This window comes from Rhineura floridana, chromosome 6 (genome assembly GCF_030035675.1).
Source record: "Rhineura floridana isolate rRhiFlo1 chromosome 6, rRhiFlo1.hap2, whole genome shotgun sequence".
Classification (NCBI taxonomy): domain Eukaryota; kingdom Metazoa; phylum Chordata; class Lepidosauria; order Squamata; family Rhineuridae; genus Rhineura; species Rhineura floridana.
The window spans coordinates 91,259,951-91,285,482 of NC_084485.1; the positions used below are offsets into that span (position 1 = coordinate 91,259,951).

Here is a 25,532-nt window from a genome sequence, read left to right on the forward strand (position 1 = left end):
TGTTGAAATTAAAAAGATAGAAGTATAAAGTGAGTTACTTAATTTAATGCAATCCAGCGAGATTCGCAAGTCATAAGTGATAACAAAAACCCAACCACGTCTATTCAGAAGACCCACTGAATTTCAATGGGCCTTTTCCATAGGGTCAGGACTGTAGCCTGGACCTCATCAGAAAAAGCTCACAATGCAAATTTGGTATAATGTAGGATACCATTATAAAAGGTGATGCAGTAAAACTATAGCTACAACAGAATATGCAGGTATGAGTGAGGCATGGTTTCCAGATGTAAGCTTTTAGTAGATTGCATTCTTTCTTCTCAAGACTGTATTCAATGGCTGCTATTTTATTTATTTATTCATTCAAAATAATGCCTTTCTTAAGGAGATAAGAGCAGTGCAAACTAAAATAATATAAAATATAAAGTGATAGAAAATAGTAAAATTCACAGCAGTCTGAATAACTTTAGAATGGCAGTGTGCATACACAATGTTCCGTTGTTCTTGTTTTGAGGAAAATGTACTAGGAGATCACTTTTGTAACATATCAACCACTTTCTGCAACCAGAAATTCTAAGTTTTGTGACTGAAACAAAATATACAACCCCCAAGCTGTTGACTCGTATATATCCTTGGTTTATATTTATTCTACTAGACGGTTGTTTGCAAGCTGTAAAAATTTGGATCATTAAGCTCCAGTTTCTGTCTGTCTTGTACTAGGCAAGATGGGCTGGAATTCAATGATGGGATACAAGTGGTATTGAAGTATGTGATAAATCCTTGGAGAAGAACTGGATACCTTGTCTCATTATCTGAAAACCAAAAGCCAGATCCAAAATGTACCATTGGTCTCACCTGAAAGGTGATTTTCATAGGAGTGGGCCATCACTGCGGGTTATAGTTCCACCTATCGTGCGAAGGCAAGAATGTTTTTGAAGTCAAGACTAGGGGCGTCAGGCCCCTCCCACTCTCCAGTTCATTCGTGGCGAGTCTGAAAAGAAATATCTAAAAATACAAGAACAAGGCCAACAGGCCCGCCAGGAAAATAACACAATAGTCACATGCATAATAACATGATTCTAACATAACAATATAACAGAACTAAAGTCTTGACTTCACTCTTACATTTAAATATAATAGCGTAACAATAATATGTAACCGATTAAAAAATATGTAACCCATTAGAAAATATCTAGTCATCCTCCAACTGGGAGGGCCGTGATGGCCCACTCCTATGAAAATCACCTTTCAGGTGAGACCAATGGTAGATTTTCCATAGGAGGTGGGCCATCACTGCGGGATGTACCAAAGCAGCCCATACAGGGAGGGACCACCCACGTGTTAATCCTCATTAAGAACCTGTTGCAACACTCGTCTGCCGAAAGATGCGTCAGCAGAGGCATAACGATCAATTTTATAATGCCTTATAAACGAGTGTGGGGTAGACCAGACTGCAGCCCTGCAAATATCGGCAACAGGAGCATTAGTGGCAAAAGCAGCCGAAGTGGCAGCTGACCTGGTAGAATGAGCCGTTATACTAGCTGGAACTGACAGCTTCAGGGACTCATATGCTAAAGTAATGCATGCCCTTAACCAACGGGATAAGGTAGAATTGGATACTTTATGCCCCATAGACCTTGGATGAAAGGATACAAACAGAGACTCCGTTCGTCGAATCTCTTGGGTCCTAGACAGGTAGGCCTTGAGAGCCCTCCGGACATCTAACGAATGCCAAGCCTTCTCGAGAGGATGGATAGGATTCGGGCAAAAGGAAGGCAAAACAATGTCCTGGTTGCAATGAAAAACTGAATCGACCTTGGGACGGAAGAAAGGATCAGTCTTCAGTACAACAAAGTCCTTATGGAAGACGCAGAGGTGTCGAGCAGAAGACAATGCGCCCAACTCCGAAACGCGTCTGGCCGATGTGATTGCGATCAGAAACAAGACCTTGAAGGACAGCATACGTAGGGGCACAGTCCTGATGGGTTCAAACGGAGGGCGTTGCAAAGCCTGCAGAACCTTCGGCAAACTCCATGAGGGGAACCGATGGACAACAGCTGGAGAGCGTAGGGCGACTCCCCTCAAAAAACGTTTGATGAACGGATGTGAGGAAATATGATCTCCAGGAGAGGACACTGAGAGAATGGACGACAGAGTGGACGCATGTCGACATAGAGTGTTGGGTCGAAGTCCCATCATAAAGCCGCTGTGGAGAAATTGCAGCACCTGATGCACAGTGGCCTGGGATGGATCATGGTGGTGTGACTGACACCACTTGGAGAAAGCCACCCAGGTATGTTGATAAATACGAGTAGTAGATGGTCTTCTCGAGGCCAAAATAATATCAATCACAGCGTCAGACAGTCCAGCTGACCTCAAATGTCCCCGTTCAAACGCCACACTGTTAGATTGAGCCAAGTAGGGTCCTGGTGCAGTACTGGACCCTGGGATAGGAGGTCTGGCCTGACTGAAAGTGTCCAAGGATCCACCATTGACATTGCCAGAAGATCTGAGAACCACGGTCGGCGTGGCCAAAATGGTGCTATCAGAACCAGCTGTGCCCTCTCGGTTCGCGCCTTCCTCAAGGTTTTGGCTAGCAATGGTATGGGAGGAAAGGCTTACAAGAGACCGTCTGGCCAAGGTGTCGTCAGAGCATCCACTGCTTCCGCTGTTGAGTCCAGGTATCGGGCAAAGTACCTGGGAAGCTGGCAATTGTGACTGGAAGCAAACAGGTCGACTGAGAAGGCACCGAAGCGACACTGGAGACGATGGAAAATGTCTGGATGAAGTTTCCATTCTCCCGGAAAGACTTGTTGTCTGCTGAGCCAGTCTGCTATCACATTCCAAATCCCTCTGAGATGTTCTGCTTTCAGGGATTGTAGATGTTGTTCTGCCCAGACAAAGATGAGGGAGGCTAAGTCCTGCAGAGGACGAGACCTGGTGCCCCCCTGTCTGTTCAAATGTGATTTTACACACATGTTGTCTGTTCGAATGAGCACATGGTCCAAAGGGAACAGAGACTGAAAATGACGTAGAGCTAAGTGGACAGCCTTTAGCTCCAGCCAGTTGATGCTTTGAGTTTGCTCTGCGGTGGACCAAACCTCTTGAACGTACTGGGAGTTGAGTGGGCTCCCCAACCGATGAGGCTGGCATCTGCGGTTACAACGGTTCTGCGGGGTTCTCTGAACGACGTGCCCCTGGAGAGGTGTTGAACCTTGGTCCACCAGCGGAAGGAGAGGCGCAGTGCAGGGCTCAAACGAACTTTGCGATGGTTGGAGCTGGCAATGTCCTGTTGAAATGGCAACAGAGTCCATTGAAGGTGCCAAGTGAGGGCTCGAGCCCATGGCACAATGTGGATTGTAGAGATGAACATCCCGAGCGCTCTGGCGAGAAGCATGATGTCTGCGGATGTTTGTTGTATCAGGGACCTTGCAATGCTTGTGATGGCAGTGATGTGATCTGGAGCCAAGAAGACCATTGCCTGCAGGGTGTCCAACATTGCCCCTAGATGTAGTAGGCGTTGGGTTGGTTGGAGATGGCTTTTGTCGAAGTTGACAAGCCAGCCGTGGGCCTGCAAAACATTGAGGGTGATCGTTAAATGATGATGAGCCAGCTCCTCAGATTTGGCCCGTATTAGCAGATCATCCAGATATGGGTAGAGATGAACCCCTTGGGTCCGGAGATAAGCCACTAGGATGAGTAGCACTTTGGTAAACACTCTTGGAGCAGAGGAGAGGCCGAATGGCATCGCTCTATATTGAAAGTGCTGGTGGCCAAAAGCAAACCGAAGAAACTTTCTGTGGGCTATGCAAATGGGCACATGGAGATACGCTTCCTTAAGGTCGATAGAAGCCAGGAAGTCTCCTTCATGCAGACTCTCCGTAATGGAGTGGAGTGATTCCATTTTGAACCTGCGATATGTTACAAAATGGTTGACAAACTTGAGGTCCAATACCGCCCTCCATGATAAATCTCGTTTTGGCACAGCAAATAGGAGGGAGTACACCCCTTCCGACCTCTCAGTAGTGGGGACTGGCTCTATTGCCGCTATGTCCAAGAGGTGTTGTATAGCTGTCTGCATGATGCTGTGCCTGGTCTGTGCCCTGGGACAAGGGGATAGATGGAATTTGTCTGGTGGGGTCGCCCAAAACTCTATTGCATAGCCAAAGGAGAAAATGTCCCTGATCCAGGCGATCTTAGTCAGATGCAGCCACTGGTCTCCAAACATAAGCAGTCTGCCACCCACAGGTAGTGCACTAGTACTGTTTGTGTTGGCGAGACCCTCCCCTATATGAGGACGATGAGGTACCTCTGCGCCCTTGGTACTGACCTCTGCCGTGGAAACGACGGTTCCAGGTTCCCCTGAAAGTACTGGAGTCATAGGATCTGAAGTCGCGGCCTCGTCCTCCTGGCTGCGGTCTTCGAAAGGGCTGGTTAGTGCGGAAAGGGGGAAATCGCCTGAAAGGCCTATGGTCGATGTTCTTGACAGTGGCCAAGACCGGTTTGTGAGCGTCTTTGGGATCGACCAGCACTGCCTTTAGAGCTTCCTCGCCGAAGAGCAAAGATCCGGAGTAAGGTGCCCTAGAGAGATTCCCTCTGGACGTAGGATCAGCCTGCCAATGGCGAAGCCAGAGGGTCCGTCGAGCGACTATCTGAGCCGTCATGGCTCGTGCCCCCAGTTGAGTGGCATCCAGAGTGGCATCCGCTACAAACACCGCTGTCTTGCGCAATTTTATGAGTGACCTTCTAAGAGAAGCAGGATCAGGGTTAGGGTCCTCTAGAAGATCATCCAGCCACATCATTGCTGCCCTGGAGAAGACGGACGCTGATGCGGAGGCCCGCATGGAGAAGGCAGTGTTGGCTTGTGTGCGTTGTTGTGTGAAACAGCATACATTACGTTGGAGTTAAGTTGAGCAAGAAACTTCTTCAGAGCATGTTAAGAGTCTTTATTGAAAGACATTAAGGCCAGAGGCTTAAGAGTAAATACATGTAGAGATTCTTCAGTCACCCCCCTTCTGGTACATCTCTCTCCATAGATAAACACAAAAAACAGCCTCTCAGCTCAGAGGCATAATTCAGAAGACAACAACACATAGACTCTGTTACAACTTTCCCAGCTGTTATCTCCCGTTACCATGACAACCTGTCTGACCTTCAAGTCTGCTCTCTCAGGCCAGACATGGCAGATATGACTGCTTCTCAAAACACATGCTTGTAACTTTCCAGACCTGATGAAAATATCCTTAGGCAGTACGGCCTAATGCCAACAGGCAGTGGCCTCGTGATTTTTGCGTAGAGCGAAGTCCAATTTTCGCTCAGTAGCATCCTTGAGTTGAGATTTTCCTTCTGTAGGCAAAAGAGATCGCGAAACTAGGTTGGCGATTGCCTCGTCTATGCCAGGAACGGCCAGCTTGGTGGTAAAGTCAGGGGCTAGAGAGTAAAGTTTGTCAACCAGGTTCTTGAAGCGGCGAGTTTGGAGTGGATGAGACCATTCATCGGCAGCCAGTTTAGCGATGGGATCCGGCACCGGGATGTAATGCTCAGTGGGTGCAGGGGATTTGAGGACCCTGGCTCCTTTAATAGTTGGAGCGGCAGCAGAGGAGGGCGCAGCTTGGAGACCAAGAGTGTTCACTACCCTGCGAGCTAGAGGTTGATAATCTGATCCATTAAACAAGCGATACGATGTATCCTCCTCATGTTCTGAAGAGTCACTCCATTCATCTCCATCAGCATGTTCAGCGAAGGGTGACTCCTCCCCACATGAAGTGTCATCACAACATCTGCCTCTAGCTACATCAAAGGGATTTGGGGAGCAGGAAGGATTTGTCTCATGGCCTACATATTGGTCCATGGTGTTTTGAGATATGGCAGAGACCTGTGGTGACTGCATCTGTGTAAAAAAAGACAGCATGGCCTGAAGTTGTGAGAGAAACTCGTGAGAAAGCTGTAGCCCCGTTGAAGCAGATGGTTGTGGCTGAGTAGGTGGCTCAGTGGGCTGTGACGTAGGACCAGCTCTGGGTGGTAATGTGGGAGGAGGCTGGTTACGTGTTGGCTGAGTAGGGAAGCCAGGAAAGCCCTCCTCATCTGAGGAAGCAGTGCGGGAATGAAAGATATCCGTCAAATGTTCCTGAGCTGCTGTGGTGGGTGTCGAGACAGAAGCATAGCGTGGTCGCTTGGTTTTGTTGTGGCTGGAAAGGTGTTTAGTTTTAGCCAGTACTTTGGTATGCTTAGTCTTAGTTGCCTTGGATGGTTGTGGCTTGGCTGTCTGAGACATGTCTGGCTGTTCCGCCATCTTATAATCACTATGGGTGCAGTACACGGCCACGGAGGGGGCAGAATGTAGAGACCCGAACAGGCTCAGTACACGACCACGGAGGGGGTAGAATGCACTGGCAAATGGCTGAGTGCACGGCCACAGAGGGGGCAGAATGCACTATGGTATCAGCTTCAGTATAATGCAGGCTGGATTTCAGGGTTTCAGGCTTGGTACACTGCCACAGAGGGGGCAGAATGTACAGGATATACTTCAGGCTTGATGCACGGCCACAGAGGGGGCAGAATGCACTATGTTGTCAGTGTCAATAATGCAGACTAGTTTAGGCTTATGCAAGTTATCACAGTCTGAGCGCACGGCCACAGATGGGTTAGAGTGTACAGTTCAACTTGTGCGCAGTATGAGTAGTGTCAGCACACAGCCACAGCAAGGTATAGTTCAAAAGCAGTTTAGATCACAGCCACAGCCTGAAGAGGCACGGCCACAGATGGGTTAGAGTGTACAGTTCAACTTGTGCGCAGTATGAATAGTCTCAGCACACATCCACAGCAAGGTATAGTTCAAAAGCAGTTTAGATCACAGCCACAGCCTGAAGAGGGAGCCACAGAAGCGCAGTGCATACGGTGTAGATCACTGTCACAGACTTGAAAAGCAGCAGCAATAGTCGAGTGGAAAAGAAGCCTTGTATATCTGCAGGATCCTAACTGTCCCACACATACAGTGGCTCTGGCAGCCTGCTATTAGTTAGTACATGAGAGGAAAAGGGGACAAATAAAATGGCGCCCGAGGCAGGCGCGGGAAAATACAAATGAAAATGGCGGGCAATAAAGAAGGGGCAATGGCGGACTGAGGCACACAACTCGATCTGCAGCCGCGGGGCCGATTAGTGAGATCGCGGCACAGCAAATAGGCAGGGAGCAGCTAGGGAGAAATCACAGCCGCTAGACAGCAGTAGGTAGCAGCCACAGTCGCCGTCTGCCCAGCTGTCGCGGCGTGGAACGCAAGGCAGAGAGCCTCAAGAAAAAAGCTGCGGCACAGAAAATAGGTAGGAAGCAGCTAGGGAGAAATCGCAGCCACTAGAGGGCAGTAGGGAGCCACCGCAGCCGCCGTCTGCCCAAGAGTCGCAGCGTGGAAAGCAAGGCAGCAAGCCTCAAGAAAAAAAAAACCAACGGACAAAGCCGCACGAAAGAGAGCCGCAGTAGCTGGCTCTCGAGGGGATATGACACCGAAGCTGCTGCCGTGAGGACAGAAGCCTCGGTAAACCCCGGGAAGGAATTGACTCAAAACGGCCAGGAACGGTAGAGAGCGCCGGGAGCTGCAGCCGCAAGCTCCCACTGGGAATGGAGAGAACCGCAGCCACGGTCTCTCCGAGGGCCGTAGGACAAAAAACTGGGAAAATAAACGGCCCGGGTCAGGGAGAACCCCCCCAAGGAAGTTCCCCAGGAATGGCAAACAATGTTAGAAACAAGACAGAGGGAAGGGAAAACGGTTGGTAAAGACACAAATAACAATACCTCCACACCCTGTCAGACAAATACAAGAACAAAACACACAGAGACTTAGCTAAGCTACGCTACAGAATATCAATCTTGTTCGTACGAAGGCAAGAATGAACTGGAGAGTGGGAGGGGCCTGACGCCCCTAGTCTTGACTTCAAAGACATTCTTGCCTTCGCACGATAGGTGGGACTATAACCCGCAGTGATGGCCCACCTCCTATGGAAAATGCTAGTATTTCTCTGCATGAGGAAGATTTACTTATGTCCTGTTCCTCCCACTCCCAACCATGTGTCTAGATTCTTGGAATGCAGAGGTGATGGGAAATGCAATATATGTCATATTTTCAAAATCAATGGGCTGCTTAATACTATTGTTCCCCTAGATGAGGAATGAGTTAAATTAGAAAGTGGGACTGCTTTTCTATAGTAGTACAGAATACCACCAGGCAGCGTTGTAAGAATTATATTTCCAATTAAGGAATTAGTTCTGCAAACTGTGTAATATACATACCTGTAAAATTTCTAAACCAATGACGCTAATGTTGAAATATTTGTAAAGATTAGGATCTGGTGTGTATTCTGGATTATCAACTTCTGGTTGAACCCATATGCCACTATAACTGGGGTTTTTAATTATACGAGGCTTCCAAATGCCCTAAAAAACATTTGAGACAAGCTTAAATTCTGCTTTTCAAACCCAACTTAATCAAGATATTAATCAGTCAACATAAATCTTGGGTAAGACTGGTGAAAGAAAAATAATAATATGGAATATACTAATATTTGCTAAAGATGCAATGAAAGACACATCATTTATACTTTTATTTATTTGTTAAATTTGTATCCTGCCCTTCCTCCCAGAAGGAGCCCAGGGTGGCAAACAAACAATAAAACACTAAAGATGTATTTAAAAATCTTAAAAACCAAACATCTTAAAAACAATTCCAACACAGAAGCACAGTGATATAAGATCTCTACTTAAAACGCTTGTTGAAAGAGGAAGGTCTTTCGCAGACGCTGAAAAGACAATAGATATGGCACCTGTCTAATATTTGAGGTGAGTGATTTCCAAAGGATAGATACCACAACACTAAAAATCTGCTTCCTATGTTGTGCGGAACAGACCTCCTGATGAGATGGTATCTGTACGAAGCCCTCACCTGCAGAGCACAGTGATCAACTGGGTGTAAGATGTAAGATGATCTTTCAGGTATCCTGGTCCCAAATTGTATAGGGCTTTATACACCAAAACCAGTAGCATGAACCTAGTTTTGAGTGTGGGTCCTTCCTAGTGAGAGTGCTAAGAGAACCTTTATGCTAAAATAGCAAAAAAAACCCTATACCATTGACTTAAACAATAATTTCAAATGGTACAAAAATGTTCTAAGTCAGGGATGGGGAACCTGTGCCCTCCAGATGTTGTTGGACTCCCATCATCCCTGACCATGGCCATGCTGGTTGGAGCTGATGGGAACTGGAGTCCAGCAGCATCTGGAAGGCCAAAGGTTTCCCATCCCTGTTTTAATTTGAAGATAGTGGTGAGTACTACCCATGATGGCTATCATGATGGAATAACAGGAAAAGGAACAGGAGAAAAAAGGAGCTGATAAGAGAGGTGTGAGTAAATGGAGGAAGCAAGAAGTGGTGGAAAGAATGGTGAAGGCAGATACACAATCAGGGATTTCAGAAGTGGAAAACTGTAAAACTAAAGGTTTGAAACTGATATAATAAGGATGATAGGAAGCTAGTGCAAGGACTTACAATACCATGTGACAATAATGGCAGAAAAGCACAGACAATTATTTTAGCAGTAGGTAGAGAGTGGGAAAAGCAGGTTGGAGACATTTACAAAACAGAAAAGAGAGTGTGTCAGGATTTAGCAACTGCTTGGATGTGGCAAGGGATAAAGAAAAAGGACGTGGAGGAATCCAAACTACTGGGTCAAAAAGAGAGCAGCAGGGAAAAAAGAGAAAGCAGTAGAGGACTGAGAAATGTAGTTGCTTAGAGGGAGATGCAGGGTCAAGAAATGGCATTTAATGATGGAGAAGATTGGAATGTTCTTGAGAAACAGAGGCAAAGAAGATGAAGGCAAAGAGTCAGGAGGATGGGGTCAAGCGGGTAGCTGAAGATAAAGTGCCTCAAGATTAAAGGTGGTATCGGACTAAGGCTGCATACACACCATATTTAAAGCACATGGCTTCCCCCAAAGAATCCTGGGCACTGTAATTTACTCCTCACAGAACTGCAATTCCCAGCACCCTTGAACTACAGTTGCCAAGATACTCTGGGGAAAGGTATGTACTTTAACTGTATGGTGTACACAGTCTAAATCGGAGGTTGTCAACCTTTTAGACCTGTAGACACATTACAAAATGGCTGCTGTGATGTTCTATGCTTTTATGTTAATGTTTGATGTTGTTATCTTACAATATGTATGATAAGCAGGTGATATTATAGAGTGTATTTGGTAAGTGGTGAGTGTTGGGAGGGCGGAATGGATGAGTGGAATGTTGGTGAGTGCTGTATGGTGACTGGCTGAGTATGTGAAAGTTGAATGTTTATATTTTGAAGCTTTGACAGAGACAGGGAAAAGTTTGTGAGTTAGACAGGGTTTGGTTTAGAGATAGAACCTGATGAGTGGTTTATCTTAGGGTAGTGAAACAGGTTATTGACATAGTAATTAAGGAACTTATTAGGTGTATTATATTGGAACTGAAGAAAAACTAATTGTAACCACACACTTAAGAACTAAGTTAAAGTAATCTTGTTTATTTTCTTTTTCTATTCAATGAAATCTATTTAGTTGTCAAATACGCCTGTTTCTTGGTCAGCTATACAAAAGGGCATAAGTGTTGGCTAAACATAAAAAAGGTTTTGAAACAGTATCAGTGGTGGCAGTGGGGTTTACCTCAGAGAAACAGGTTAAGGAGCAGCCCATAGCTCTGATCTTTTAAAAAGGCACAACAGTACATAGGAGGGTGTGGTTTACCTATAACCCTGGTTGTTAACAGCAAGAGCTAAGGGAATAAAGCAGAATCCCTAGTAGCAGCATTGCTATAAGTGTTTGTTGCGTAAATAAAATGTACTTCCATCTGTTACAAACAGTGTGGTAAAATTAGAGTACAGTCATTGCTGTTTCTACCCCCCTCCCCCACTATAAAACCTCATGCTTGCTGTGGCAAGTCACCTATTTCCTGCTGGTCCCGGTTGTGGAGATCACACAATACTGATTCTACCTGCAGCAATGCTCTTGCTGTCAAATATCAACAGGGAGTATTCCCAAGTAACAGGAAAAATATACAAGGTAGACACACCTATGCAAACTACAGACACACATGCATCTCTTTCACACATTTCATAGATACACAGCTTCACCTACATCTCTCCCTCTCTGCTAAGTACACCTTTCCCTCTCTCCCAGACTACACGCACACACAAAATAGTATGACTTAGTCAGACACCACCCTAAATATCTACCATATTAGTCACTGCTTTTATTATTATGTAAATTTGTGCAAAGCTTACTCTGTACTGAGGGTTTGGAATCATAGGTGGTGCCCACTCCCCATCCATTTCTTCATCCCAGTCATCTGGCTTCTTGACATCTGGGTCAGGAATTCTTTCTGGCTGATCCCAGTCCTAAAATAGTATGTGTTAGGATGATCAGTTAAGATTGTTATCTTAAAAATGTATTTTGACAGCAAGGGACATTTAGATAATACTAATTGTTTCTTTAAATGCGTGCTCACTTTATATCACTGTTGGCTGATTAATAACTTGTTTATTTTATTTTATTTATTACCTTTATATCCCAACTTTCCTTCAAGGAGCTCAAAGTGGCATATAAACATGGTTCTCACCCTCCTGATTTATCCTCACAACTACCGTGTGAGGTAGGTTAGGTTAAGAGAGAGCAACTGGCCCAAGGTCACCCAGTGAGCTTTATGGATGAGTGAGGATTTGAGTCTGCCAGGTCCCAGGCCAACGCTCTAACTACTACACCACACTTAAGAGTTCCATGATGGAACAGTTGTAAACTATACATGTATATAAACACATAAAAATAAAAATTCATTATGTTGTTTTCCTTTGTCATCTTCTATGATTTCACAAACATTATCCCTTGTACTTAAGAATCTTATAGATTCTATGTCATTACAGAACAATCACTGCAACACTACCAGGCATGGACATTTCTTTGCATTAATAGGTTTAAATGCGATGATGGACATATATCTACCTCAGGCTATCATAGTCTCGCTGGTACAGGGTTGTGAGGATATAAATCCCTGAATCTTCAGGATCAGGATACTACACTGATCTCTGACAGCGTAATGTTGGCAATAATATTTTGTGCCACCATACCTCTGAAGCCATGGTATACTTTACAGTCCCCCCACTCCCACTCCAAACAATCAAAATGCCGTGTTTTGTCATCAAAAGTCCATGACTCTAAAACTGGTTTTCAGGAACACTGCATGCTGTAGAACTCAAAGGGAGCCTGCAACATTTTATCAAAATATTCAGGGCAGGAAACCTACGAGACTGGTAAAATATATTGCAGGAGATACTTAAAACTTCAGAGTGGACATAAAGAGTTACCTTGGTCTGAGTAATTGTTGACAAGGCTTGTTTTTAGCTTACTGCTCGTGATTTGTTTGGAGAGAAACAAACCACAAACCAAGATTCAGATGACATGACCAAGGCTTATGCTTTGTTCCCCCAGTGTGGTTTGGCCAGAAGCAGAGAAAGAACAGAGACCATTGAGTAGCATGCATCAGCGTGTTGCTCATTTGTGTTAAATGATAATTGAACGTTAACTGTGATTTAATGTGCTGTGTGAACTGAGACGGGTCAAGAAAGAGATGGCATACATACTTTTAAGAGGTCTCTTCAATTATTAAATTTAAAACCATGTCAGGTGAAAAAAGGTAAGATGTCATAGATACACAATGGACTTTAGAATTTAATCGAACTCAACCATAGGCTAGTAAATGATCATAAATAGCCTCAGTTCCTCTATCCATAAATACCATTGTGGGGTTCACTGAAATAAGTAGTGTTTAAACCAATTATTTTAAAAAAGGGAACAATGGATACCAATCAATGTTGGAGCAAATTCTAGAATTATATGCACAGCTGTAACACCCAATGACTTCAACTGAGACAGCAAGAGACCATCAGTGGACAGAATGCAACTGGTAGAGTAGACAGTTTTGATATATACAATGCAAAAACGTGATTCTGAATCTTTACATCTGGTTTCTTGTCCATGGGATCTTCAATAGTCTCCCTTTCATCCCAGTAGTCAGGTTTTGGCATATCAGGATCTACTATCTTCCTTGGAGGTAGGAAATCCCAGTCATCTTCTAGATGGCCAGCCTCAGCAACGTAATTATCAATCTTCACTTCATATGTTAAATCTGGACGTACTATCAGAGTGTAGAGATGGGTAAAGTCATCGGTCTCAAAAAAGAAAAAGAACAAAGATTATTACATAGATAGGGAATTATTTTCTCAAGTTCCAAACTGACTGCTCTTCCTGTTAAATTCTGCAACATAATATAATCAAAATGAAAAATGGGCCTACTGATGATCTGATTTTATTCAATCACTGGATGAAGATTGTGGAGACCCAGAAAGATGATGTCTGTGCTTGTTACTGCATGGTAACAGCCATGACTCTTGCTTGTTGGGGTGCATGTTAAAAGGCAACTAAATGATGCCTAGGATGCAAGAGTGGCATAATGCTTGGTGCCCATCAGCCAAGGGGCCACAGCCTGTGGTTAAGGAGGAGAGAGCTCAACCATGACCCCAGGTTCAGATGACATAATAAGCCATACTAAGCTTGACTTAGCTGCTGTGCCACACTCAGCTAAAAGGACCAGGGAAGAACAAAGTGGCTGCAAGTTACTTTCCGGGAGCCAGCACATTTGCACAAGTTCCAGTTAGCCATAATTTGTCTTACCATGACATGCAAACCAGGCCATGGTAATAATACAAATAACAAAAGAAATGTAATATGAAATCCAGACTTGTGGTTTGTTGTCCCCAGTCCAAACAAATCATGAATTGTTGTTCATAGTTTGTGTCGTGTGAAACAAACCATGAGTCTGGATTCAGTTGACGCAACAAACCAAGGCTTGTTGCTCCTGGTGTGGTGTGGTCAGTAGCAGGGCAGAACCAAACTGAGGACTTTTAAGCAGCATACACTAGCACATTGCTCATTCCCATTAAACCAAAGTTAAGCTATGCATCCCTTACTCTTCAACATAATTGTAATATAGATTACTACTACTTTAAAACAGAGATCATTGGGAGTGAACCGTATGCTAAGTTTTTATATTGCTTGATGCCAGCTTTGGATATCTGAAGTAGTCTGTAACCTACAAAAGTTTATCTAATAGGAAATTAGTTTCACATACACTATTTGATCCAGACTTTTATAAAACTGTAGGCTTTCACTGTTGCTTATGTGGGGAAAGTAGAATTCCAATGAGGCAGAAAAGTACAAAAATACAATTAGCAGAGAAGAATCTGCAGTGAAGATTAGAATAGGGTTCTTAATCTGTGGTCCATCAACCCCTACAGAGTCCATGGATGAGCTTCAGAAGGGCTGTGGATCAGGCACAAAAAAGTCAATTCCAGTGCAAAATAATAAATTGTATTTATTTATTTATGGGGGTCTATAGCTTTCATCAGATTCTCAAAGGGATCCAGGACCAAAAAGGTTAAGAACCACTTAACTATGCTTCTCAGATACCAAGAAAATACTGATCATACCTCACATGTGATGTTTTTTTTGACAGGGTAGTATTCATCTTTATAGTTGAAGATAACCTGCACTATCTTTTTGTCTTCCCCACATATATCTGGACCTAGAAAAGAACAACAGTACTCTAAAAAGCCAAATGATTTTGGTCAGAGTTCCACCCGCACAAATATAAATCAGTTTAAGTTTGAACAGATTTAGAATTTGCTGTTGCTGCTATTATTTTAAATGTATTCGAAGCCTACTGACATAGCCTCTAGGTGACTTACTTCCTGTGCCCCCACAACCTATATTTAATTATTTTAAAACCATTTAAATCCCATTGGTTTCATTTGTAAAACTGCAAAATATACAATACTGTATATTAAACGTTAAATGTTTCAATTATTCATATTTTAATATTTAGATTAATAAAATATATTTTTATTAGTTGCATATTCATTCATGTAATATATTTTATTAACAATTAATGTGGCTGCATCTGGACCTAGATACAGTTACCACACAGTTATAATAGCTGTGATCATTTCATCTGAAAAAGAATTTCACAGCTTGGGAAAAAATACAGAGAAAAGTAACCAAAATGATTACGGGGTTACCTGCATAGTGAAAAGCTAAAGTTTATTTTTAAAGACAATTAAGTGGGAGATGCAATAGTGTTTTTTTAAAATTATGAGTAGTATTTAAAGAGTTAAGAGATATTTTTCTCCTCTCATAATACAAGAACTTGTAGTCATTTAATTAAATTGATAGGTAGTAAGTTCAAACTGGACAAAAGGAAGAACTATTTCACACAACACATTATTAATTGGTGGAAACTGACTGCCAAAAGGAGTAATGCTAAGACAGCTGCTTTGTGGTTTGTTTCCCCACTTTAACGAAGGAGCAAAGTGGGAGAGCTTGAGCTGTGTACACCCCACAGTTTACTTAACCATAGTTAATGACTTAGTATTATGTGCAAATGAAGCTATTGATTCTCATTGATCTATAAAATTATTTAGTCCCAAGAAATATGAATCACAAAATTCTTCACAGCACTACACCCAATTCACTTTTGCTTTGTGCTGTAATATTATTGTATAAATAGATGTTCTTTGACTATGTTATGAGAACTTACCAAACATAATATAGTATTGAGAATCTTCATTCATAACTTCTTGATTCAGGTCTGCAGAAAAAAGTTTAATATAGGCACCACCACAATCGACATGTTGGTCATATTTTACTGTATACTGAACCACAAAGGTCTGACCTTCATTGTTGAAGGGCCGGAACCTTGCTGACACCGCATAATACTTAGTGTCTTGGTGTGCCTGCAGACCTATAAAAGAAATTGTAGTCAAAGATCTAAAACTACTGTTTAAATTATTTATTGCATTTTATCATATTCCTCTTCTGTGCATGATTATTATAATGTACCACAAGGATGATTTGGCACCAAGTAGGATACAATTATTCTGTAACGTCTTGCCAGTTATTTTGTTATGGAGAGCAGAAATCACCAATATACAAAATGCTGCCATTAAAATTTGAAATTTGTATAAATATTAGACAAACTGTTTATAAAGCCTATACGTTGATGGGAAAATACATAAGACCTAAGTGAGAAAGACAGTAAAGAGACAAAGAGAAAAAGTCTGGGGGGAAAATAAACAAAAATTCAATACAAGGGTGCATCCAAGGCTCAGGTTTCTTGAAATCCCTTTAAACACTACATGAATGAGTGAAGGATTGTTCAGACATAATGCTAAAAATCTAAATAACCTCTCAGTCATTCATGTAGCGTCTAAAAGGATTTCAAGAAACAGGAGCCTTGAATGCACCCTTGTGCTTATTTTTTGTTTGCTTTTTTCAGACTTCAGACCATGGTTTAGCATTACTCAAAGTAGCCCTAGGAAGCCTCAGACTTGCATACCCTTCCATCAGCAATATGGAAAAAAATCTGGAAATTTTCCAATGCCCTAATGCAAGAATGGGGAACTTGTTTGGCCTACTAGGACACTTTGGCCAAGCCACATCCACCTGTCCATAAAGGGGATTGTATGCACCACAGATCAGCTGATCAATGGGGACTGTAAAGCCTTTTGCCAGATGTTTTGGAGCCCCAATGATCAGCTAATCGTTGTTGCTTGAAAAAAGCCCTGCACAGTGGACAATCAGCTGATTGTCAGGGTTTCAAAGCACAGCTCTAACAATCAGTTGGAACTGGCAGTACTAACATTTTAAAATTTCCATTGGAAGTGGTTGGATTCAAAAAGCTGGAGGGAGCACTCTGAATCCAAACCACTTTATCTGAAGAAGGGAAAATATTCTGCTTTTAGGAGCATTATTCCCTCTGCATAGATTTCAAAGGGGCTCCCTCTAAAGGGACTTCAAATGGCTTGCTGATCAGCTGCCTCTTGGAAGGCACTCTCCCAGTGCCAATCAGGTGACTGTTGCTAAAAGAGGGTCTTCAAAGGAGGTTGCTATAACTGCCAATCAGCAGATCAGTGTTTACAGTAACCTTCTTTGAATTTTTACAGGTGTCAATCACCTGATGTCATTATGATGTCAAGCGATTGGCAGGTGGACAAATGCAGTTCCTCACCCCCACCCTGTATCTATTGGGATTTGGTTTAGCATGTTTATTGACTTAAGAAAGAAAGAAAGAAAGAAAGAAAGAAAGAAAGAAAGAAAGAAAGAAAGAAAGAAAGAAAGAAAGAACACTATATTAATTTTACATGCTGCATAAACATATTTCCATTAGTCAAAGGTATAACTGGAAAATGAAAAACATTCAATAAAGCACGCATACAGCACAATTCTGTGTATATCTACTTGAAAGAAAGTCTCACTGACTTCAGTTACACTTACTCTCAGGTAAGTATAAAAATAGAGCCTCAATATGGTTTAAATATTATGGGTGATATCCAATGAAGTCATACTCAGAGTAGACCCATTGAAATTAATGAACTGAGTTCTCATTTCAATGGATCTACTTTAGTACAACTAACACTGGGTATTATTTTATATTCAAATTAATTCAAAGTTTGACACTAACACTGATTATTTGAATCCATTTTAATATGGCCTCTGTGCTGGTTTTGGAATGAAACCTGCCTTGGTGAATGATCTGTGCAAGGTAAGGCCCAGGGTGGGTGCAACCTGGACTTCAGCGGGTTTTACTGCTGTAGATCAGGGGTAGTCTGTGGATCAACCTTGGCTCATGAGACCTCCCCCAAACCACGACCACTTGCCCATCAGCTTATGTCACTGATGTCAGCTGATGGGAAGGAGGGCAGGATTAAATCCTGCATTTGCTATGTACACCTGTTTCAGGAGGGAACAGATTTCAGATGATGAGCAGGGGTTAAATACTGCTCAGTTCAAGCAGTCTAGTGTTCATGTTTGGGAGGCTCAACAGGAACAGTGTGAGTTGCCTGATAGGTCTTTGCAAAAGCACTTTTAATAGGGTTGTGCACAGACACACACATGCTGCAGCCCTCAGAGGATTTGATCCTCTGGGGTGCTGCTTCTCAAGAGTCTTCCCTGCAGGGTGAAAGCACCCTGGTCTCAGTCAGGGTGGGGAAGCAAGGAACATATCTCCCCCACTCAATCATTTATTTAACTGGTATTTAAAATCCTGATTAAACATGCAATTGGTAGGGGAGTGTGGGAAGGCGAGGCTGCCAGTCCTCTTTCCCCCATCCCCTCACACAGCGGGGGATTCTGATGCATGTGCTCCTCCTTGAATTAGAAAGGGGTATGGAATGGAATCTCGTGCTAAAAGGGATGTTTTCCCAACCATTTTAGCAGGCAATTCTATGCAAACCTGCTTGGGATCCTCTGCTGAAATATTGGGGGGAAAACCCTCCCATTTAGCACCTTGCACTTGATGTCATTGTGACACTATGTGACTGATAGGCGGTCAGCCCTGTCACCTGTCAAATTTGGCCCACAAGGCTGATCCTGCTAAGGATCTGACCCATGGAGGCAAAAAGGTTCCCTACCCTTGCTGCAGATCCAGGGTTGGTCTTAGGATAAATAACACCCTGGAAGAGTGGCTACCCAGAGGGTTCCTTTGATGGCCACCCAGAGGATGTTAGGGACCCTGTTGCAGCCCCCTACAAGGAACATGCATGTGTGTGCAAAGTTGGAGGCCACATGCGAGAATTCTTGCCTGCAGCTCCTCCTTGCCTGGGGATCAAGAGGAATGATTTCTTGCGTAGGGATAAGGGAATAGGGAGGGGGTTGTGCTTCTCCTGACTACCTCTGCCATGTTCCAAACCCCTTCTGGCAGAGCTTCCTTCTGCTTCCTGGCGCTCAGTCTCACAGGTCTTCTGCTTGTAGCCTGCTGGTGGCCTTCACTACTCAGGTAGGAAGGATTCCACCCTTAAAGGCCAGGCCTCACACTACTCCTACACCTTTTCCTGCTGTAACTACCATAGAAAATTACTCTCCAGAGGCACCTTCCTTAGAAAGGTGACATTCACTCACTAACTCCTTGAACTCTTCACGGCAGGCCTGGAGTTCTTTCTTTGACAAAAACAGATTGTTTACTCTACCTTAGAATTCGCTCCTTAAACTCTTCGCTGTTCCTTTTCTCCTTAGAACAAACTCTATAACTGGGGCTATTTGGCGTGAGCCAATCATAAGCCTGTATGACCAATCCTATCTCTATTGCTGCTCAGACATAAAGATTTACTTCAATATGATTGGTTTAGACTTTCTTGCAGTTGGCTGCAGGGTGAGCTGATATGCAGGCCCTCCCCTTCCCAAGGATACATTTTACAGCCGGCTTAAGCTTCAAATTAGTATCTATGCTGTTTCATACACAGCTATGTACAATATTAATAATAATAATAATAATAATAATTTAATTTGTGGGTCGCCTATCTGGCCAATGGCCACTCTAGGCGACGTACAATTTAACAACAATACATTACATCATAATATTTACTTCATCAAGGGGAGACGTCTCACTATGTCACAATTACATGCTGAGATTTGCTGTCATCTTACACTCTCATATAACATTTCATCTTTTTATGAAAACTTTAAACAAAATACCAAGAATTCTGGTGCTCAACATAGCAGGGTCAGGGCAGGAGCCACTGGTACCTACAGGAACTGAGTCATGGGGGCCCTTACTTTGTGGGGGCCTGGGGTAAATTGTCCCAGTTGCCTCCCCTTCTGGGCAGTCATGCAGTTTTGCAGTGTGTGCAGGATTGCAAAACATAGCAGTTTAGCAGGCCCTGCTAGTCTCAGGCTTTTCCCTAGCAATGTCTATGAAAAGGGCCCAGAGCAAGATACCTCTTGTTTGCTGCTCTGCTTTTAGTGCACTCCTGTTCCAGCTTGAGGACAGGTTTTACTTTTAATATTTTTGTTTTGTTGCAATTCCTATCTTTAACTAAGCATTCTTTATTTTAGAATATCCATTATTTTTATCTTTAAAATAATAAAGAAAAGGTATTCAGCTGACCTCTTAACAGCTTACTGCTTTATTTCATTATTATTTATATAGTGCTTATAGTGTTTATAGTATTTGCTAAGTGCTTGGTAATGTTACCTCAAAAGTAAAGGTGTGTTTCACTAGTTTTTACCCAGCACAAATGACATCAAAGTGGAAATTGAAAAAGAAACATACTTTAAATCTAAATGGTGTCCTTTGGCCAGTCTCTCTGGAGTAGGGCTTGGAGGCATAGTGTTATGGTGGCTCCAGTTCTTTCTAGGGGTACAGATCAAGAAGGTGGTGCTAGGAGACTGCAGCTTGGTGGTAGAGGATCTGCTTTGCATGCAAAAGGTCCTAGGTTCGATCCCTTGCATCTCCAGGTAAGGCTCAAAATGTCACCTGCCTGAAACTCTGGAGAGCTTGTTGCCAAGTCAGTGTAGACAGTACTGATCTAGTAAAGTATGGACCTATGGTCTGATTGTAGCTTCCTACATTCCTATTTGGAGAACAGGATTAGCTTAGTGCTAGAGGATCTGCTTTGCATGCAGAAGGTCCCAGGTTCAATCTTCAGCATCTCTGGGTAGTGCTGGGACAGTCTCCTGTCTGAAACACTGGAGAATCAGGGCAGACAATACTGCCCTGAGCTAAACAGATCAATTATCTGACTCGATATAATGCAACTTCCTATGTTAAATTCCACTTCTTGGCAATTGGCCTTTGGAGTGCCTTACATTTCGTCTTGTCCCCTGTGCTTTCTAACATCAACATGGAACTACTGGCAGAAGTAATCCAGAGGTTTGGGCTGAGCTGTCATCAGTATGTGGATGATGCAAGGATCTACCCCCTCCCCTTTCTATCTACCAATTCCAGGGTGGTGGTAGAAATCCTGAATGAGTATCTGAAGGCAGTTTGGGGATGAATAAACAGCCTGAAGCTTAATTGAGAAAAACAGAAATACTATTAGTAGGAAAGGCTGCCAATCTGGATGTAGGCTAGCAACTGGTTTTTGGATAGGGTTGCCCTCTTTCTGAAAACCAGGTATGCAGTTTGGCAATTCTGGACTTAGCAGGAGCTATGAATACATGTGTGGCTAGGAGTGCCTTTTGCCGTCGTAGATCCACCAGTAGCACACACTCTGGTCACATAAAGACTAGCCTATTGTAATGTTCTGTGTTGGTCTACCTTTACTGATGGTTCAGAAAATTCAATTGGTACAGAATGCAGCCACCAGGTTCTCATGGGAACCAGGCATTTTGGATCATGTTACACTCTTTCTATAGCAATTGCACTGATCGCCTATTCATTTCTGTGTTCAGTTTAAAGTGCTGGTTCTGGCCTTTAAAGAGCTGAATATCTGGGACTTGAAGATTATGTGAAGGATTGCCTGCACCCATATGACTCTGCCCAGACTCAGAAGCCCTGCTCTCATTGGTGGGTACCAAGGACAGTTATGTAGATGTTTTGATTTCAGACAATATTGTGTGAATAATGAAATAAAAGTGAATGGGAGCATGCAGTAAGCCATAGAGAATATTCCTCAAGAATTTCACTTTTCACAGTTTGGGAAAAGAAATACATCACTTTACCTTTATCTTTATCTCTGTCTCCATAAAACTTTCCTGCTGATATACGAAATTTACCATAATCAGTTCTATGTTTAGACTGAACCCACCGTTTCTGCCATTCATCTGAAAAACAGAAAGTAGCAATAAGGTTTATCAAAAAGTAATAAACAACTTATTTCACATTACGTGAAATATAACTAATATTTTCAGATATAGCATGCAAATTAACTCATGGCTACAATATGCATAGACTCATCCTTAGAGAACTTCTTTTTAACACCCACATAACAAGCAGGGATTTGACAGATATAAAACCATATTTTAGCGTGATGAGAACAAGCAGCGATGAGTCCGGGGCTCACACAGTCACCTCCTCCCCTCTCTTTCTCTGGTGTAGCTGCGAGTTCAGCATCTTTCACTTCCATTTTCCATTAATTACAGTTTAGCATTTAATCCCAAGCCCGAACTGTGGTTAATGCTAACTATAGCTTTGTGGTTTGAAGCTGGCTTGTTTGACACAAACTGAACTAAGCATTAACCACATATTTTCAGTCTATAAAACATGACAGGTGTGGTTAAACACAAAACAGAAGTGAAAGCTTCTGAACTCCTTGTGCTCCTGTGCTTGGGGAGAGAGTGTGAGCCAGAGATTTGCCATTGCTCATTCTCATCATGCTAAACTACGCTTTAGAGCAGGTATGGGAACCAGATATTGCTAAACTACAACTTCCATCAGCCCCAACAAGAATGGCCAATGATCAGGAATGGTGGAAAATGTAGATCAGTAATATCTAGAGGGTCAAAGGTTTCCCACACCTGGCTTAGAGTGATGTTTGAATGTGACCACTGACAAAGAATTATACTACAGCAACTATACAATAGCACCTACATCTTCCTTTTGTTGTTGTTATGTGCCTTCAAGTTGATTATGACTTATGGCGACCCTATGAATCAGCGACCTCCAATAGCATTTGTCGTGAACCACCCTGTTCAGATCTTGTAAGCTCAGGTCTGTGGCTTCCTAATTTATGGAATCAATTCATCTCTTGTTTGGCCTTCCTCTTTCTCTATTCCCTTCTGTTTTTCCTAGCATTATTATCTTTTCTATTAAAGCAATGTAACCTTCATTATAGGCATAAAACTTGATTAACAAACCTTAAAGAGCATTCCTGATATACCTTGAATTTCATTTGGTTAAAAAGAACCCCACAAAAAAGTATTTTACTCAAGAATGCTTAACTGAATATCACAAAAGCCTATATTTAACTCCATCTGGAGTGTGAGACAACTGCTCATGGTTCTCTAGGGACCACTAGGTGCATGTTGAGTCATGTCAGTGATTTGCCTGGTTTATATGTTTATCCCACTGAACATAGGGCTCAACATTTAAACAAATGTAATAAAAAGACTGATTCAATTAGCTTCCAACCCATTTTATGATGGACTTTCAGCACAGGTAAAGAGTCATTCATGATGGGGATCATTCAGTCAGAATAAGCTCCTAGGGAGAGCAAGTTTCCTAAAGAATAGTAGGAGTACTTGCAACAATCTGCACTGATATTCCCATGGGATATAAAGAAGAGACTGGAAGAAATGAGGAAATGGGTGGGAGATGGATGAAAGACACATAATATTCTCTCTCTTCTTTGGAAACAGCATTACAAACCTTCACGAACAATTAACCAGAGTCAAATCAAACTGTAAACCAAACCTTCAAACCTAGGATTACAAATGCATTTGACTTAACCTCCATATACAGCAACTCTATAAATGAAACTGCAGTCTGCTTAGGAGTGGTCGGCAACAGCCATAAAGGAAAGAGACTGATATAATACATAACACGCATTTCAAGGCTATGTCACCTCTCTCTCTCTTACATAGGGAAGCATACTACAAACAATAATCTATCAAACTGTCATCTGAATATGAATGTTTCAGGAGAGATAGTCAAAACTCTCTATTCTAGATACCTATTCTTCATATTTAAATAGATGAGAAAATTAGTTTTAGATATAGTCCTCTTATATCTTTGTCCTGGGATCCCAGATGGATCAGTTGCTGACTCCTCATGCTCATTCAGTGTACTCCTCTTCCTTCCATTTATCATTCACAGTGCAATCCTGTGCATGCCTACTCAGATGTAAGTTCCACTGAGTTCAGTAGGATATATTCCCAGGTAGGTTGATACAGGACTGCAGTCTTACAATATTTGTAACACAGTTGCCTTTATTAGTTCTCCTACCCTCAGAATATTTTTTGCAAAAACTCTTTTATGTTTCTGTCCTTCCTGTAGTGACATACATGAACATACATATAAGAGAAGCAATGATTTCACACAAGAGATATTTCATATTGATTTATCAATTCATTTTATTTTTTAACTGTAAAAATATGAAACCAAGTAAAAATGCAACTCTAGAGGGAGGCTACATAGATCAGACTTAGAAGTCAACACTTTCATTCTAAATTAGAGAAAAAACAAAATATCACTTACCCTCATCATCAAACTCTTCCCTAAAATACTCCTTTACTATTGTATGTTGTGGCTTCTCTAACACAGTGGAAGAGCTATCATCATTGTCAGTTAGTTTCCCAAATACCAGCCCTATCAAAAAGGTCCCTACATAAATCACATTCATTACTGATATCGTAGTAACTTAGTTTTGCTGAAGTGGTAAGAGGCTTCTTTAAATTGCACCAAGAGGGCTTTAGTAACACCTCCTCTGAAATCTCTTGCCACTTCTCCTAATCTTCAAGGCACTATGGCCACCACACTGATAGTCATGCTGAGCAGAAGGATCTTTCCCACTGGCTAGAATCCATGAATAATTAAGCTACAGGGACCAATCAGAAGGGACCACGCAATTGCGCCAGCACTGAAGCTACCTGGAATGTCTCAAAGGAAATGAATTTTGAAGACACAGGTGTTCAGATCTAATTCAGATTAATTCACACCCACCAAGTGCATTGGCCTCCTGCTAGAGACTACTGTTTGAAAGCATAATTAGCATTCTGCAATTGGAAATATTTCTGAGAAGGCTGCAATCTGCATGTTCAAAACCTGGATGAAAATAATATGTCTTTAAACAAAAAATATTATTTTCTTTATGTACAACTGTTCCCTTAATTCAGAGTGTAGTATGTCTTTCATCCCCGCCTTTTTCTCTTGTGGGTCTACAGTTTACATTGTAAACCTACAAGCACAGACCTGTAATTTTTAATTACTGAGATACAGTGCCTATTCATGCTTTCTAAATAAGATAAGCATACCAATATAGATGAATTCAATTTTTAATAGTTACTTGTGTTTATTTATTATTTGATTTATATCCCACCCTTCATTGATAGGAACTCCCATGAGAATCAGAATAATAAAATACAGTTGGGATATTTGGAAAGAAACAGCAAGGTCTTAACTGAGTAGTTGGGAGACATGAATACAGTAGGGCCCCGCTTTACAGCGCTTCGCTTTACAGCATTCCGCTAATGCAGCGGTTGTCAATTGCAGAAAGGCCCCGCTCTTACAGTGCTTGTTCCGCTTTTACAGCGTTTTTTTGCCATCGGGCGCCATTTTGGTCAATGTCAGTCAATGGATTCCGCTTTGCAGCGGTTTTCGCTTTACAGCGGTTTTCGCTTTACAGCGGGGGTCCGGAATGTAACCCGCTGTATGAGTGGGGCCCTACTGTAAGCAAAATGTTCTGTAAGGACAATGCAGAAGGCCACAAAACAACAAGTGTATTCTAACGTAAGAAAGCAACATCCAACGCAGACAGATCAAGGAGTAAATTCTGTGTGTTACAGGGACCACATTATGAAACAGAATAGTGTCCCAAAGGCTCAGAATAGCTAACATTTTAAAAGAAGCAGGCAATTGAACAGAATAAAATAGAATTTGACATTGATATAACTCCCTGTTATTTTAGCCACAGCAGTAGGAACTCCTGATTCCTATTGTTTGTTAATCCACTGCTAGTTAACTGCTGCTTTGTGGCCTT

The 25,532-nt window shown here is 42.4% G+C and overlaps 2 protein-coding genes across 6 annotated transcripts in view; both read right to left on the reverse strand.

Moving 5' to 3' along the window:
• LOC133387688 (calreticulin-like) overlaps nucleotides 1-25,532 on the reverse strand; it is a 43,881-nt gene that overhangs the window by 4,038 nt on the left and 14,311 nt on the right. For 3 of the 5 annotated variants that reach the window (XM_061632975.1, XM_061632974.1, XM_061632976.1), the window contains exons 3-8: nucleotides 21,559-21,660; nucleotides 15,659-15,862; nucleotides 14,553-14,647; nucleotides 13,026-13,235; nucleotides 11,295-11,408; nucleotides 8,281-8,424 (exon numbers count right to left, since the gene is read on the reverse strand). In XM_061632975.1, coding sequence (XP_061488959.1) covers nucleotides 8,281-8,424; nucleotides 11,295-11,408; nucleotides 13,026-13,235; nucleotides 14,553-14,647; nucleotides 15,659-15,862; nucleotides 21,559-21,660 — 869 coding nt within the window. Of the gene's footprint in view, nucleotides 1-8,280; nucleotides 8,425-11,294; nucleotides 11,409-13,025; nucleotides 13,236-14,552; nucleotides 14,648-15,658; nucleotides 15,863-21,558; nucleotides 21,661-24,031; nucleotides 24,363-25,532 lie in introns of those variants that run through there. The other 2 variants (XR_009763538.1, XM_061632972.1) reach the window with 2 other exon arrangements.
• On the reverse strand, nucleotides 27-4,841 carry LOC133387687 (uncharacterized). The gene is made up of 2 exons (XM_061632971.1): nucleotides 4,328-4,841; nucleotides 27-3,568 (listed from the first exon to the last, which is right to left on the reverse strand). The coding sequence occupies exons 1-2, from the start codon at nucleotides 4,839-4,841 to the stop codon at nucleotides 2,616-2,618; spliced, it is 1,467 nt and encodes a 488-aa protein (XP_061488955.1). The 3' UTR covers nucleotides 27-2,615.